Source organism: Trichechus manatus, unplaced genomic scaffold (assembly GCF_000243295.1).
Source record: "Trichechus manatus latirostris isolate Lorelei unplaced genomic scaffold, TriManLat1.0 scaffold00251, whole genome shotgun sequence".
NCBI lineage: Eukaryota > Metazoa > Chordata > Mammalia > Sirenia > Trichechidae > Trichechus > Trichechus manatus.
In genome coordinates this window covers 698,013-713,503 of record NW_004444187.1, presented here as the reverse complement: position 1 = coordinate 713,503, position 15,491 = coordinate 698,013, and the positions used below count along the sequence as shown (strand labels likewise).

General features: G+C 40.0%; 1 protein-coding gene across 1 annotated transcript in view; it reads left to right on the top strand.

Annotated features, from left to right (window-relative positions):
• CFTR (CF transmembrane conductance regulator) overlaps positions 1-15,144 on the top strand; it is a 168,225-nt gene extending 153,081 nt beyond the window's left edge. The window contains exons 23-26 of the mRNA XM_004389643.1: positions 2,165-2,254; positions 12,388-12,560; positions 13,175-13,280; positions 14,944-15,144. Of these exons, the coding sequence (XP_004389700.1) occupies positions 2,165-2,254; positions 12,388-12,560; positions 13,175-13,280; positions 14,944-15,144 (570 nt within the window). The remainder of the gene's footprint in view (positions 1-2,164; positions 2,255-12,387; positions 12,561-13,174; positions 13,281-14,943) is intronic.
• The last annotated feature ends 347 nt before the right edge of the window (positions 15,145-15,491 follow it).

Below are 15,491 nucleotides of genomic sequence, written 5' to 3'. Positions count from 1 at the left end.
AATTGCTGGGCAGAGGGCTGTGGGGACCATGGTCTCAGGGAGCATCTAGCTCAATCGGCATAACACAGTTTATAAAGACAATATTCTACATTCTACCTTGGTGAGCAGCGTCTGGGGTCTTAAAAGCCTGTGAGCAGCCATCTAAGATACTCCGCTGGTCTCACCCCTTCAGGAGCAAGGGAGAATGAAGAGAACAAGATACAAGGAAAAGATCAGTCCAAAGGACTAACGGACCACAGCTACCACAGCCTCCACCAGACTGAGTCCAGGACAGCTAGATGGTGCCCGGCTACCACCACTGACTGCTCTGACCAGGATCACAGTAGAGGGTCCTGGACAGAGCTGGAAATGGATGTAGAACAGAATTCTAACTCACAAAAAAGACCAGATTTACCAGCCTGACAGACTGGAGAAACCTCAAGAGTATGGCTCCCGGACACCCTTTTAGCTCGGTCGTGAAGCCCCTCCTGAAGTTCACCGTTCAGCCAGGGACTGGACAGCCTCATAAAACAAAACAGGACTAATGAGGCACAGTAGTCCAGGGACAAGGACTAGAAGGCAGGAGGGGACAGGAAAGCTGGTGATAGGGAACCCAAGGTTGAGAAGGGACAGTGTTGACATGTCGTGGGGTTGTTAACCATTCATAGGGCAATATGTGTACTATCTGTTTAATGAGAAACTATTTGTTCTGCAAACCTCAATCTAAGGTACAAAAAAAAAAAAAGAATTATCTATGTGAGATCATACTGACAACAGCAGCTCAAAAAGTTTGATGGGAAGCCTAGGGGACAGTGAATTGAAGATAATGGGGATGGAATAATTTGGGAAAGGATAGTGAGAATAGCAGCACAACTGGAAGAATGTAATTGATGTCACTGAACTGTACATGTAGAAACTTTCAAAATGGTGTAACTTTGGCTATGTATATTTTCACCAAAAAAAGGTCTTCCAAGGTTGAGAATGGAGAGTGTTGACATGTCATGGGGTTGTTAACCAATGTCATAAAACAATATGTGTACTGACTGTTTAATGAGAAACTATTTGTTCTGTAAACCTTCATCTAAAGTACAATAAAAAAAATTTTTTTTAAAAGTCATTTTCAGTTCACCCATAAGCATAAGGAAAGAACCAAATATTATTACTGCAGCAGCATCCACCAATGAGACAGTAGTTTTTTTTTTTTTGGAGCAGTTTTTAATCGTATAGATCTAAATCTAAGTGGACAGTGATGTGGCAAGTCAGGTATCTCAGGATGATAGCTGTGCAGTGCTCCTTGCAGGGAATGAGGATGCCTTTTGTCACCGCAGCAGACTGCTTCATCAGCCTCCCTTTGTAACATGCACCCAGTTAAACAAATATTTGATTTCTGTTCTTTCACGGATTTCAAAGTTACGCCTCTCTCCTGTGCCTGTCTGCTCATGTAAGTAGAGGTGTGCCTTGGTTTATAGACCAAATGGACATGTATGTTTAAATAAGTGTCTGTAAATGAAAACAATTTCAAAATCACATAACAAGCCAAGATTTAAAGCAAATCAGAGGAAAATACATTAGCAAAATAGGAATTCATTCCAACAAGTTAATTGGAACCTACACATTTGTTGTTGTTTTTAACTGTTTAATTTTATATTTGTTTATAATGAATATTGCTAGGGAAAAAAATTTAATTTCTCCTGTAACCAGACTTATTGCAGTCGAGTCAATTCCGACCTGTAGGACAGAGTAGAACTGTCCCATAGGGTTTCCAAAGCTGTAATCTTTATGGAAGCAGACTACCACATCTTTCTTCTGTGGAGCGGCTGGTGGGTTTGAACCACTGACCTTTAGGTTAGGAGCTGAGCACTTAACCACTGAGCCAGCAGGGCTCCTTATCTAATTCTCACAGCTTATCTCAGTTTCTTTATCCTAAAGGAATGGGGACTAGAAAAGTGTTCACGAGGGGCTTTAAATGTTACTGTAATATTTTATTTCTTAAAAATTGAGGCAAAGCAAATATGATAAAATATTAGAATTTGACAGAACTGAATGGTAAGTACATGGATGTTTGTTATATTATCTTTATTTTATTTATTTACTTTGCTTGAAATACTTCACAATAAAACAAGTGAAAAATAAAAACATATTTAAGTTATTCATGGTTTTTGGTTTTTTTCCCTTATTGTTATAGAAAGTTTTCATCTTTTCTGGAACATTTAGAAAAAACTTGGATCCCTGTGAACAGTGGAGTGATCAAGAAATATGGAAAGTTGCAGATGAGGTAAGGATGCTAACTGAAACAATTTTGGAAAAGGTAGCTCATACACACGCAAGAGATAATTTTACACATAGCTGAGGTAATTTTACACACCTACCTTTGTGTATGAGTGTGTGTACAACTTTAAAATGGGGTACTCTAATATACCTGGATACCTAGTACTTTGGATTAGATCTACCTCTTGCCTCAGCAGTAAGGCTCCAAATGTTAAGTCCCAGAGATAGCATTACTTTGGCCTCTTCCCAAACAGATATGCATCAATGAGATATGAACTAGGATAGACCCAGGCACCAACAGTGTACCTGGATTATCCTTGATATAAGGGATCATCTCCCCACAATTTCCTATCTCCTTCCTCTCTGGGTTCTAAAGGTTTCCCAGCACAAGGAGAGACTTTGGTTTGACAGGATGTATTTCTCTGAGAAGCTGGATTTAGCACAGAAAGATAATTAGGACACCATATAGGAAACACGTGGACTAAGATGGAATTAAAGTTCTTAACTAACACTTGTATTTACCCAAAGGGAGGTTCGTTATATATCACAGGTTTATACAGAGGAATTTTGGAGTGAGGAGAGCTTAACAGATGTTCTTAATTCCTTTAACAGAACACCCTAGCTGTAAACTGATAATTCTTGAAAGACAGACATTATACTAAAGAAAAAGGGAACATAAATTGTTCTATTTCATCAAACCCTGGGGTTGAAATCCAAAGCACTGGATGGTAGCAGACGAGAATTATGGGACCTAAGAACATTACTATTCAAAGGTCTTCTTAGAGAAAAACTTTATTCCACTATTTCCTGCACTTTTCATCCTTGTTTGGGCCCAATTCTGTTATCCCAAATGTTCATATATTTTCTGTCTCCCTTCAGAATGAATCTTGCCAGCTTTGAAATACCTCTGAGTGTTAAACACTTACCTGTTGAGTGCTCAACCTTAACATGCCCCTAATAAAATGCCCTTACATTAACCGTTTTCATTATCAAAGTCTTCTTATTACCCAACAAACACAGGAGTTTTAAAGAAAACATTAACTAAATTGCAAGTACCACATTTTAAGATCTTTGATGTGACTTCAGAGTATGAAATATCGGAAACTCATGGGTGGGAGAGAAAGTTGGGAAAGAAAAGACATTGAACTTTATAAAATCTACAAGTATTTCCAAGTCACAATATATTTACAGAAAAGCAGGAACATAAAAATATTCTAAAACTTTAGAAGACATGGTTAAGATTTTAAATACCAATATAATGTAAAAATTATACCTGTGTAGATTTTTGTTTGATCATCTCATATTTAGGTATGGCCTTTTCTGATCCCTATTTTAATAATTTGCCACTCATATGCAGTGATGATATTGTCCAAACATTATTGCCATGTGCTTTGAATAGTAGTGGTAAGTGTTCGTTAAAGAGAACCCAAAATAGCATACCAGCCAACCAACTATCCAACCAACAAACCACCTAGATAAGCACAAAAGGCATTGGCTTAAAAATTACTAGGCCTAGCTTATAGTCTTATATGATTGACCATATGATTTATTTTCCAAACTAGGAGATTTTTGAGTGTGGCAGACTCTAAACTGAATCGGATCCTGAAACAAAAACTGTAAACCAGGACTGTCCAGGGTAAACCAGGATGCTTTTTATCTTATGTAGTCCTGTCTGCAACCTGGGTGTGAATAATGTCTCAAGAGTGAAATGAAATTGAGTGGTGGCAGATAGCCAAACAGCTGAATCCTACCCCAATAGCACCTCCTGCATAATTCCCCTGTCTTGAAATGGAAATAAAGAGCAACAGATGACAATGCCAATCCAAGAAACACTATTCCTTGCTTAAACTTTGGCCTCAAGCTCCAGTGTGGAACCTTATCGTTGCTAATCTGGACTGGATTTCATAAAGCCACAGGGACTTGCGCCTAGCTGCTAGCTGTAAGGCTTAGAACCAAAGCTGGCCCAAACAGTCTCATTTCCTTTGGCATTCTAAGCCCACACCTTCATTGTGGCACTCTGGGCCTTATCACTTTGTGGATGAATTAATGCAGGTGCAGGGGAAGGAAAGAGAGTTTCTGCTTAAGTCCAACAACTGAGGTGGTCTAGTTTCCCCACCCCAAAACCACCCAGGTTCAGAGAGCTTCGCCCCAGGAGCAGTGCCAAACTGACTAAACCAAAGAGAATCCCAAAAGAGATTGAATCTCATGGAAAAAAATAAAAATTGACATCTAGCAGTATGACCCAGTAAATTGGTAGAGTTGTTGTAACTTTTAGGGTTTACATGTATAATGGACACAGTCCAGTGACTGGCGAATAATAGGTACTAAGTAAGTGTTAGCTCCCCATGCGTCTGTCATTTTGTTGTACTGTAAGGGCTTGTGTGTTGCTGTGATGCTGGAAGCTATGCTGCTGGTATTCAAATACCAGTAGGGTCACCCATGTTGGACAGGTTTCTGCTGAGCTTCCAGACTAAGACAGACTAGGAAGAAGGACCCAGCAGTCTACTTCTGAAAAGAATTAGCCAGTGAAAACCTTATGAATAGCAGCAGAACATTGTCTGATATAGTGCCGGAAGATGAGTCACTCAGGTTGGAAGGCACTCAAAATACAACTGAGGAAGAGCTGCCTCCTCAAAGTAGAATAAACCTTAATGACATGGATGGAGTCAAGCTTTCAGGACCTTCATTTGCTGATGTGGCATGACTCAAAATGAGAAGAAACAGCTGCAAACATCCATTAATAATTGGAGCATGGAATGTAAGAAGTATGAATTTAGGAAAATTGGAAATCGTCAAAAATGAAATGAAATGCAATAAAGATCGACATCCTAGGCATTTGTCAGTGGAAGTGGGCTGGCATTGGCCATTTTGAATCAGACAATCATATGGTCTCCTATGCCAGGAATGACAGCTTGAAGAGGAATGGCCTTGCATTCATCGTCAAAAAGAACATTTCAAGATCTGTCCTGAAGTACAAAGCTGTCAATGATAGGATAATATCCATACACCTTCAAGGAAGACCAGTTAATTTGACTATTATTCAAATTTACCCACCAACCACTAAGGCCAAAGATAAAGAAATTGAAGATTTTTTCCAACTTCTGAAGTCTGAAACTGATCACACATGCAATCAAGATGCCTTGATAATTACTGGTGATTGGAATGTGAAAGTTGGAAACCAAGAAGAAGGATGGGTAGTTGGAAAATATGGCTTTGGTAATAGAAACGATGCTAGAGATCGCATGATGAAATTTTGCAAGACCAATGACTTCTTCATTACAAATACCTTTTTACCACAACATAAATGGTGACTGTACACAGGGACCTGGCCAGATGGAATACACAGGAATCAAATTGACTACATCTGTGGAGAGAGATGCTGGAAAAGCTCAATATCATCAGTCAGAACAAGGTAAGGGGCTGACTGTGGCACAGACCATCAATTGCTCATATGCTGAAGTTGAAGAAAATTAGAACAAGGCCATGAGAGCCAAAGTACAACCTTGAGTATATCCCACCTGAGTTTAGAGACCATCTCAAGAATAGATTTGGTGCATTGCACACTAATGACTGAAGACCAGACAAACTGTGGAACGACACCAAGGACATTACACACAAGGAAAGTAAGAGGTCATTAAAAAAACAGGAAAGAAAGAAAAGACCAAAATGGATGTAGAAGACTCTGAAACTTGCTTTTGAACGTTGAGTAGCTAAAGCAAAAGGAAGAAATGATGAAGTCAAAGATCTGAACAGAAAATTTCAAGGGTGGCTCAAAAAGACAAAGTAAAGTATTATAATGACATGTGCAAAGACCTGGAGGTAGAAACCAAAAAGGGAAGAATACTCTTGGTAGTTCACAGGCTGAAGGAACTGAAGAAAAATTCAAGCCTTGAGTCTCAATGTTGAAGAATTCTATGAGAAAAATATTGAATGACACAGGAAGCATCAAAAGAAGATGGAAGGAATACACAGAATCATTGTACCAAAAAGAATTGGTTGACATTCAGCCATTTCAGGAGGTAGCATATGATCAGGAACCAATGGTAGTGAATGAAGAAGTCCAACCTGCATTGAAGGCATTGGCAAAAAACAAGTCACCGGAAATTGACGGAATACCAATTGAGATGTTTCAACAAACAGATGCAGCACTGGAAATGCTCATCATCTATGCCAAGAAGTTTGGAAGACATCCACCTGGCCACCCAAGTGGAAGAGATCCATATTTTTGCCCTTCTAAAGAAAGATGATCCAACAGAATGCAGAAATTATCAAACAATATCATTGCTATCACACAAGTAAAATTTTGCTGAAGATCATTCAAAAGCAGTTGCAGCAGTACATCAACAGGGAACTGCCAGAAATTCAGGCTGGATTCAGAAGAGGACGTGAAACTAAGGTTATCATTGCTGATGTCAGGTGGATCATGGCTGAAAGCAGAGAATATCAGAAAGATGTTTACCTGTGTTTTATTGACTATGCAAAGGCATTCGACTTTGTGAATCATAACAAATTATGGATAACATTGCAAACAATGGGAATGCCAGAACACTTAATTGTGCTCATGAGGAACTTGTACACAGACAAAAAGGCAGTTGTTCAAACAGAACAAGGGGATACTGCGTGGTTTAAAGTCAGGAAAGGTGTGTGTCAGGGTTGCATCGTTTCATCATAGTTATTCAATCTGTATACTGAGCAAATAATCCAAGAAGCTGGTCTATATGAAGAAGAATGAGACATCAAGATTGGAGGGAGACTCATTAACAAACAACCTGGGTTATACAGATGACACAACCTTGCTTGCTGAAAGTGAAGAGAACTTGAAGCACTTACTGATGAAGATCAAAGACCACAGCATTCAGTATGGATTACACCTCAATATAAAACAAAAATCCTCACAACTGGGCCAATAAGCAACATCATGATAAACGGAGAAAATATTGAAGTTGTCAAAGATTTCATTTTACTTGGATCCACCATCAATGCCCATGGAAACAGCAGTCAAGAAATCAAAAGACTCATTGCATTGGGCAAATCTGCTGCAAAAGGTCTCTTTAAAGTGTTAAAAAGCAAAGATGTCACTTCAAGGATTAAGGTGCACCTGACCCAAGCCATGGTGTTTTCAGTCACCTCATATGCATGTCAAAGCTGGACAATGAATAAGGAAGACTGAAGAAGAATTGATGCCTTTGAATTCTGGTGTTGGCGAAGAATATCGACTATACCATGGCTGCCAGAAGAATGAACAAATATGTCTTGGAAGAAGTATAGCCAGAATGCTCCTTAGAAAGGAGGATGGCAAGACTTCATCTCAGGTGCTTTGGAGATATTATCAGGAGGGACCAGTCCCTGGAGAAGAACATAGTGTTTGTAGAGTGCAGGGTCAGTGAAAAAGAGGAAGACCTCATGGAGATGGATTGACACAGTGGCTGCAACAATGGGCTGAAGCACAACAAGGATTGTGAAGATGGCACAGGACTGGGCAGTGTTTCCTTCTGTTGTACATAGGGTTGCTGTGAGTCAGAACTGACTCAATGGCACCTAACAACAACAAAAAGTGTTAGCTGTTATAATCAAGCTTCCATATGGTCTTTACCTGGCCATCTCTTAGATGCTGTTCCACAGAATACCAATTTTTGCCACACTTTACTTATTTTTCCTGGGAAATTTCATGCATCCTCTTGTCTCTAACCAATACTTCTGCGTTGATGACTCCCAAATTTGCCTGTTTCCAGTGCCCTACCTGTTCTCCTGCCTGTTAGACAGCTCAGCATGGACAAGCAAGTTTCTTAACTGCCTCACTCATACACCTGTGCTGTGTTCCCGATATCAGTGAATGGCTTCACCACCCTCCAGTTACCCAGAGCAGAAACCTAGGACTCATCCTTAGTTCATGAATTCCCCGTTTGCCCCCACATATCAAGTCCTGTCTTTCTATCTTCTACAAATATCTAGAATGTATATACTTCCCCCTATACCCACCTGACACCCCTCACTGTACTGTCTCACCTCTGAAACAGGCTCGTCGCTGGTTTTCCTCTCATTGTCTCCCTAAAGTTCATTCTGTTAATCTTTCTCAACTGCAAATTAGATCACTTGTTTCTCACCTTTATATGCATCCTTATTGCCCCCTAGACAAAGTCTACACTCCTTAAGGTGGCTTAAAAACTCCTTCCTGATTTGGGCTTCTCCTACCTCAAGCTCATTCCCCCACCTTTCTGGCTTCCCATGATTTAACCGTACTGATTTGGTTTCATTAAAGCACCATGTACTGTGTTCTCCAAATGTGTTTACACATGCTGTTCCCTGTACCTGGGCTACTTCCCCCAGCCATTCACTACGTGCTCCTGTCTGTCATTCAGGCCTCTCCTTAGACATCATTTCTTCCAGGAAGCCTACTGTGATGCTCCAGGAAGGGAGGGGCGCTTCCTAGGTGGTCCTTATACCCACGGCCTTCGAGTTGGTTCTAACTCATATCGACCCCATAGGGTTTCCAAGGCTGCAAATCTCTACGAAAGTAGACCGCCGCATCTTTCTCTCACAGAGCCACTGGTGATTTTGAACCGCTAAACTTTCGGTTAGCAGTCGAGCGCTTTAACCACTGTGCCACCAGGGCTCCTTAGGTGGTCCCTATACCTCCACCCTTTTATAGCATTTCTCACAGTGGATAGAGATTTATGTCTTGTCCATGTCCCCAGTGGATTGTAAGTTCCTTGAGGGCAGAGATCATGTCTTACTCGCTGTTGTATTTCCAGTCCCTAGAATAGTGCTAAGAAACCCTGGTGGCGCAATGGTTAAGTGCTTGGCTGCTAACAAAAGGTTGGCAGTTGGAACCCACCAGCGGCTCCCTGGGAGAAAAGACCTAGCGGTCTGCTCTTGTAAAGATTACAGCCTAGGAAACCCTATGGAGCAGTTCTACTCTGTCCTGTAGGGTTGCTATGAGTTGGAATCAACTCAACAGCACACAACAATAACAGAACAGTGCTGGGCACATGGATGGTGTTCAATAAATATTGATTGAATAAATGAATAAATAAACAGTCCTTTGATGGACGAAGTGCCTTCATGTGTCTTGTATCATCAAAACAACCTTGTGATTGGTACATGACAGGTATTACATCCTCCATTTTAGTGTGAGGAAACTGGGCCTCAAAAAGCGTGACTTGGCTGAGATTGCTGGTGGAGTCCAGAACAGGGCAGCACCCCTGACTTCCTGTTCACAGGTTATTTCCCCGGCGTGGGCTGCCTCAGTGTGATCAATAATCTAAGCACCGTGTCTATTTGTTTTAGAATGAAGGCTTTTTTGGTAATTGTTTTCTTTTTAGATTACTTCTAAAATAGTTTCCTTCCTCCCACATACATCAATGGATATTCAGGTTAAGTTGTTCTAGAGTGCAAGCTAAATAGCAAAAACAGTGGCCTTTTAAGGTGAAAATTTACCCTGGAAAACCTGCTGGGTAGCAAAAGAAGTGTCGAAAGGAGTTGACAGTGTCTATTTTTATAACTGCCTGCTAATGGACTCTTCAGTCCAACCACAATTCACTTTTCTAATTTTTTTTTCCATGTTTCCTCAACACAAGAGCAAACTCTTGCTCCATAATAACATTACAAAGTGCAGCAGTGGCTAAAGTCAACATTTTGAGGAAAATGCCTGGTACTTTACAAACTGCTATCAACGTTTAGTTTGATATGCTGCAAAACAAAATTGCTCCTTGATAAATTGCAGTTTGGAAAGCATATTCACTGGATTAGCTCACAGAATAAAGCTAGCAAATTCTTTTGTCCTAAAAGCACCTCTTTATATCCACAAACTATTGATACTTTTTTAATGGTAGGTTAGAATAAAAACAATTAGAAAAGTTTAGATTCTAGCAATTTTGAATTCATCTTAGTTTGGACAGGGCTGATCTAAAGTTAGTATTTCTTTTTAATCTATTGAAAAATGGTTTGCCATGATTCTATACATAAGATTACATTGGGATATATGTGTGTGGGTATACATATATATAAAAACAAAACTCGCCGTCGAGTTGATTCCGACTCGTAGTGACCCTATAGGACAGAATAGAACTGCCCCATAGGGTTTCCAAGGAGCAGCTAGTGGATTTCAACTGCCGACCTTTTGGTTAACAACTGAGCTTTTAGCCACTGAGCCACCAGGGCTCCACACACACATATATACTTAAAATAAATGATTCTGCTGCTGAAGATCACTAAATTAGATGATCTCTATAGCTATTTCCATTTCAGTCTTTTTTTTTTTTTCACTCTCTCTCATAGCTCCCTTCAGAACAAACAGTAATTTCCCACTCACTTATTATTTTTCTCCCCCGCTGGACCATGAGCTCCTTCAAGACAGGGCCCAGTGTTATTAATCTTTGAATCTCCAGATCTGCCATAGTACCTAGAGTTTAATAAGCTCTCAGTAAGAGTCTGTTAAGGGAATACATGACTAAGCAGCTATTTATATCCAAACAATTGGTAGGCAATTTTAAGCCATTCTTATCAGCACATATAATTGGTAATGATAACCTCCTATCTTTTAAAAAACAATTGTTAGTCTGTCTTCCTTCCCATTTTCTCTCCAAAGCTTATCACAGTATCTGGCAAAAAAAAAAAGAAAAGGTGCTTAATACATTTGTTAAATGTTCACTGACTTCAAAATTTAAAGTTTAACTAAGTTATGCTGACCTTTCTCTAGCAAATACAATTTTCAAAGATTTTTACAATACTTCATAAAACAGTAAGACAGGAATGTTGCGAAATACCCCCTAGATTGGTCTGCTTCACTGGCATTCGTTTTGTAAATTCTGTTCTCTAAATACTGACAGTCATATATTTAAGTAATAATTATTTACTTATAGTAAGGAAAGAGTTTCATCTGGGGAAAAACATACACTTTACTCAGCTCTTCATCACAGAGAAGTGCATGTATAACACATGAAGTAGTTTTCCTAGTATGGCCTTAGGAAATCAGTATATGATTAGTATGAATCCAGAGGGAGAATACACCCTACAACATTGTTACCAGAATCTCTACCCTGTTACTGTGAGTGTGATATAACTTAATAGCATTGAGATAACTTCCTGCTAACTTATTTCCCAAGGCAACTTGTGAAGGGAGAATCCTACAGACCTTAATGTGACACTGGGATAGTGCTTCAGTGACTGGACCTGTGTCCTTGGGATTTCCCAGGCTCCAACAATGTTAATGAGTCCCTGGGTAGTGCAGAGGATTAAGTGCTTGACTACTGGCTGAAAAGTTGGTGGTTCGAACCTACCCTGAGGTGCCTCGAAAGACAGGCCTGGTGATCTACTTCCAAAAAGTCACAGCCTTGAAAACCCTATGGAGTCCAGTTCTACTCTACACACATGGGGTCACTGTGAGTCAGAATCGACTAGAAAGCAACTAACAACACAACCGAACTAATACAAAAAAAAAAAAAAAATCCTTGCCGTCAAGGTGATTCTGACTCATAGTGACCCTACAGGACAGAGTAGAACTGCCTCATAGGGTTTCCAAGGAGTGGCTGGCTGGTGGATTCCAACTGCCAACGTTTTGGTTAGCAGCCAGGCTTTTAACCACTGTGCCACCAGGGCTAACAATACTAACAGTTACCATTTATTAGGTGTTCACCGTGTGCCACACTTGGTGGCAACCTCTTTACATAAATTATCTCATTTAATCCTCATAACAACCCTGTGAGGTCAATACTATTTTTTTCCCCATTTTTCACCTGTGATATAATGAGATTTAAAGTAACATATTGTGTATTCAATTGTTGTGATTATTTGCACATGTCTTTGCAAACACTGAGCCTCTCAGGGCCATTTATGTACCATTTATTGTTTCCATAATATCTATTAGGGTACCTGGCACATAATAGGCACTCACTGAAAGCTCCAGAATGAATGAAGTACAGAAGTGAAACAAGCCATAGAATTATCCTTGAGTGCTGCCAAGACTATAAATAGATTTTTGCCCAATTCAGCCCAAATAACAGGAGGTGGGATTGATATGAAATTTACACTTTCAGAACTCCAACGTGTATTTTTAGATTTTCAGCTAATTGGACGTTTTTAACTCCGTGGTATCTGAACAACTGTCTATAAGCACAGTGTTTCCCTTCTTTCTTTCTGCAGGTTGGACTCCGATCTGTAATCGAGCAGTTTCCCGGGAAGCTTGATTTTGTCCTTGTGGATGGGGGTTCCGTCCTAAGCCACGGCCACAAACAGTTGATGTGTTTGGCTCGATCTGTTCTCAGTAAGGCAAAGATCTTGCTGCTTGATGAACCGAGTGCTCATTTGGATCCAGTGTGAGTTTCAGAATCCTGCTACTTAATAGCACAGTGTGAGCGGAATCCTGGAGGCCTACTTCACATTGACATATATTCCCATTAGACTGTCATATCTGTGAGTGGAGCCCCCTCTATATAGGAAATAATTGCCCAATGGAAAAGTCACTATTTGACTTAAGCACAAGTGTTTATTTCCTTAACTAAGAGCCCTGTGTTCTCTTCTGAGTGTAGTTTTAGGATTTCATATAAACTCTTCCCTCTTGTCAACACATGATGAAATATTCAGTTACACAGGCATAACCTGATCCTTAGGATTTTCCTTCATATTCCATTAATACCATATGAAATATTTATAGCACAAAATAAAGAATTACTGGTGCTTCTGTATAATGGAAAATGTACTCATCTCTGAAATTTTCTTCAAAATCTTCTGTTTATTTGTGGAAACTTAGAATCTACCCCGTGGTCAGATATCTAATTGTGGCTAACTCTGTCAACATTATGTTAAAAGTATTTAAAGACAAATAAAATTTAAAGAACTAAATTGATGGAACCATAGGCATGTAATCAATGATAAAGGCAGATTACTGATGTTCTGTAATGTTATACATGGAATTCCCTTTCTTTTCTAGAACATACCAAATCATTCGAAGAATCCTAAAACGAGCATTCGCTGGTTGCACAGTAATCCTCTGTGAACACAGGATAGAAGCAATGTTGGAATGTCAACAATTTTTGGTAAGTCTTTATAATTTACTTAGTATCTGATTTTCCCTTTAATTCTTGATAATAATCTTATATGTGACCATTCCTGCAAACTGTTGCAATGTACAAGTTCTTCCTTAAATTTTGTATCATATAGCTTTCCAACTTTACTTAAAATAGCTACACACATTTCTTGCTTTGATCTGAGCTACAAGTTTAGATTGGAATTCAGTAACTCAAAAATGGCAGCATATTATTATATTACATTAATAATCTGTACTTTTTACATAATAAATTACATAATATCTGTACTTTTGAGCCCTTTATTCTGGTACCAAGTTATAGAAAGACTTCACCATTTAAAACAAAGTCCTGATGCTTTCAATAACTACATTGGCCCTGGACGGGGTCCAGGACGGTCCTGGATTTTCCTGTGATCTGATTTATGGTTTTAATGCAGTAGTTGAAAGGCTCATTTCTTTTCTCTATTCATTATTTGGAGCTCAAGTTAGTGCCTCTCCCAACCACCTTTTCATTGTGTTTTCAACACTGTCAGATTCCTTCAAGCGCTGTTTACACATTCCCTCTAGTTTAGTCACAGGAAAGTTCTGAGGATGATACATCGCGTCATTTCTCTTTAGTCTTTTGACCCTCCCGGAGGTAAATGCCTTCCTTACAGAAGGATTGTTGTTACCATCATCATTACTAAGCTCCAAGTGAGAAATCAGGGAGCAGGCTCACAACCTCTTGCCCTGCCACAGACAGGCTCAGGAAGTTGGGTAAAGCCCTTCTGTCCTCTCCCTGTGGGTTTGCTCAACTTTAACATGCAAAAGCCGCGTGTTAAACATATCCTGACCCATTTAGAATTTTTAGGCTTCAGATCAATTGTTGTAGAGGTTGACTTTTTAGGTAATCTGGAAGGGATTTAATAGAAATCATTCTTGGTTTCAGAGCACTTTGAGTTCCTCTAAAGTTCTCCGAAGAAGTGCCTTGTCCAGAACCATGTTGTTGTTGTTGTAATTGTTGTTGGTTGACATCAAGTTGATTCCAACTCACAGCTACTCCATGTGACAGAGTGGAACTGCCCCATAGGTCTTCTAGGCTGTAGTCTTTACAGAAGCAGTTCGCCAGGACTTTCTCCTGTGGAGCCACTGAGTGGGTCGAACTACCAACCTTTTGGTTAGCAGCTGAGTACTTAACCATTGCACCACCAGGGCTCTTTGTCCAGTACTATACTAACTATAAAAAGAAAACAAACAAACTTCCAGATGCTAAGTAGTAAATTACAGCTAATTTCACAAATGTTTTAACCAACCAGTTGCTCTCTAGTTGACTCCACTCATGGCAACGCCATGTGTGTCGTAGAACTCTGCTCCGTAGGGTTTTCAGTGGCTGATTTTTTGGACGTCGATTGCCACGCCCTTCTTTTGAGGTGCCTCTGGGTGGACTCAAACCTTTTCATTAACAGCTGAGCACATTAATCGTTTGTACCACTCAGAGACTCACAAATAGTAGAGCCTCCTGAAAGCATGAGGTTGCAGCAGTTAAATGAGATACACCTGACTGTTCAAACTGAAAACCTCTGGACGCTGTGTTTTCTTTTTGGCTTTTGTCTTCCTTTGAGCCTGACAGTTTCTGTCCCTGCTCTAGTCTGACCTGCCTCTGTCTGACATCTCACTGACCACCACTTCCCTAGGTCATAGAAGAGAACACAGTGCGGCAGTATGATTCCATCCAGAAGCTGCTGAGCGAGAAGAGCCTCTTCAGGCAGGCCATCAGCCACTCGGACCGTATGAAGCTCCTCCCTCACCAGAACTCGAGCAGGCACAAGTCTCGATCCCAAATTGCGGCTCTGAAGGAGGAGACGGAGGAAGAGGTGCAAGAAACGAGGCTCTAGAGAACAGTCTAAGTGTTTTCCTTGGGAGAGTCACTTACAGAGTTGGAGGAGAAAACAGTTGCCTTTGCCACGCAAAACAAGGAAGAATAACTTTTTTTTTTAAAAAATGAAAATTGTTGGTAGGAGGAATTAATGACATTCATATGGATCCAGATAAATGGCTTCCTGACAGTGGCCAAATTGTGTGAAAGTTACCTTCAAATCCTTGAAGATTTACCACTTGTGTTACACAAGCCAGATTTTCCTGAAAACTCTTTCCCTTTGGTAGTAGTTGCAAGGTGGCTGTAAACATCAATCAGCTTAATTATTTAGTGAAACTTGTTAATTTGTATGATTGGTGACAAACT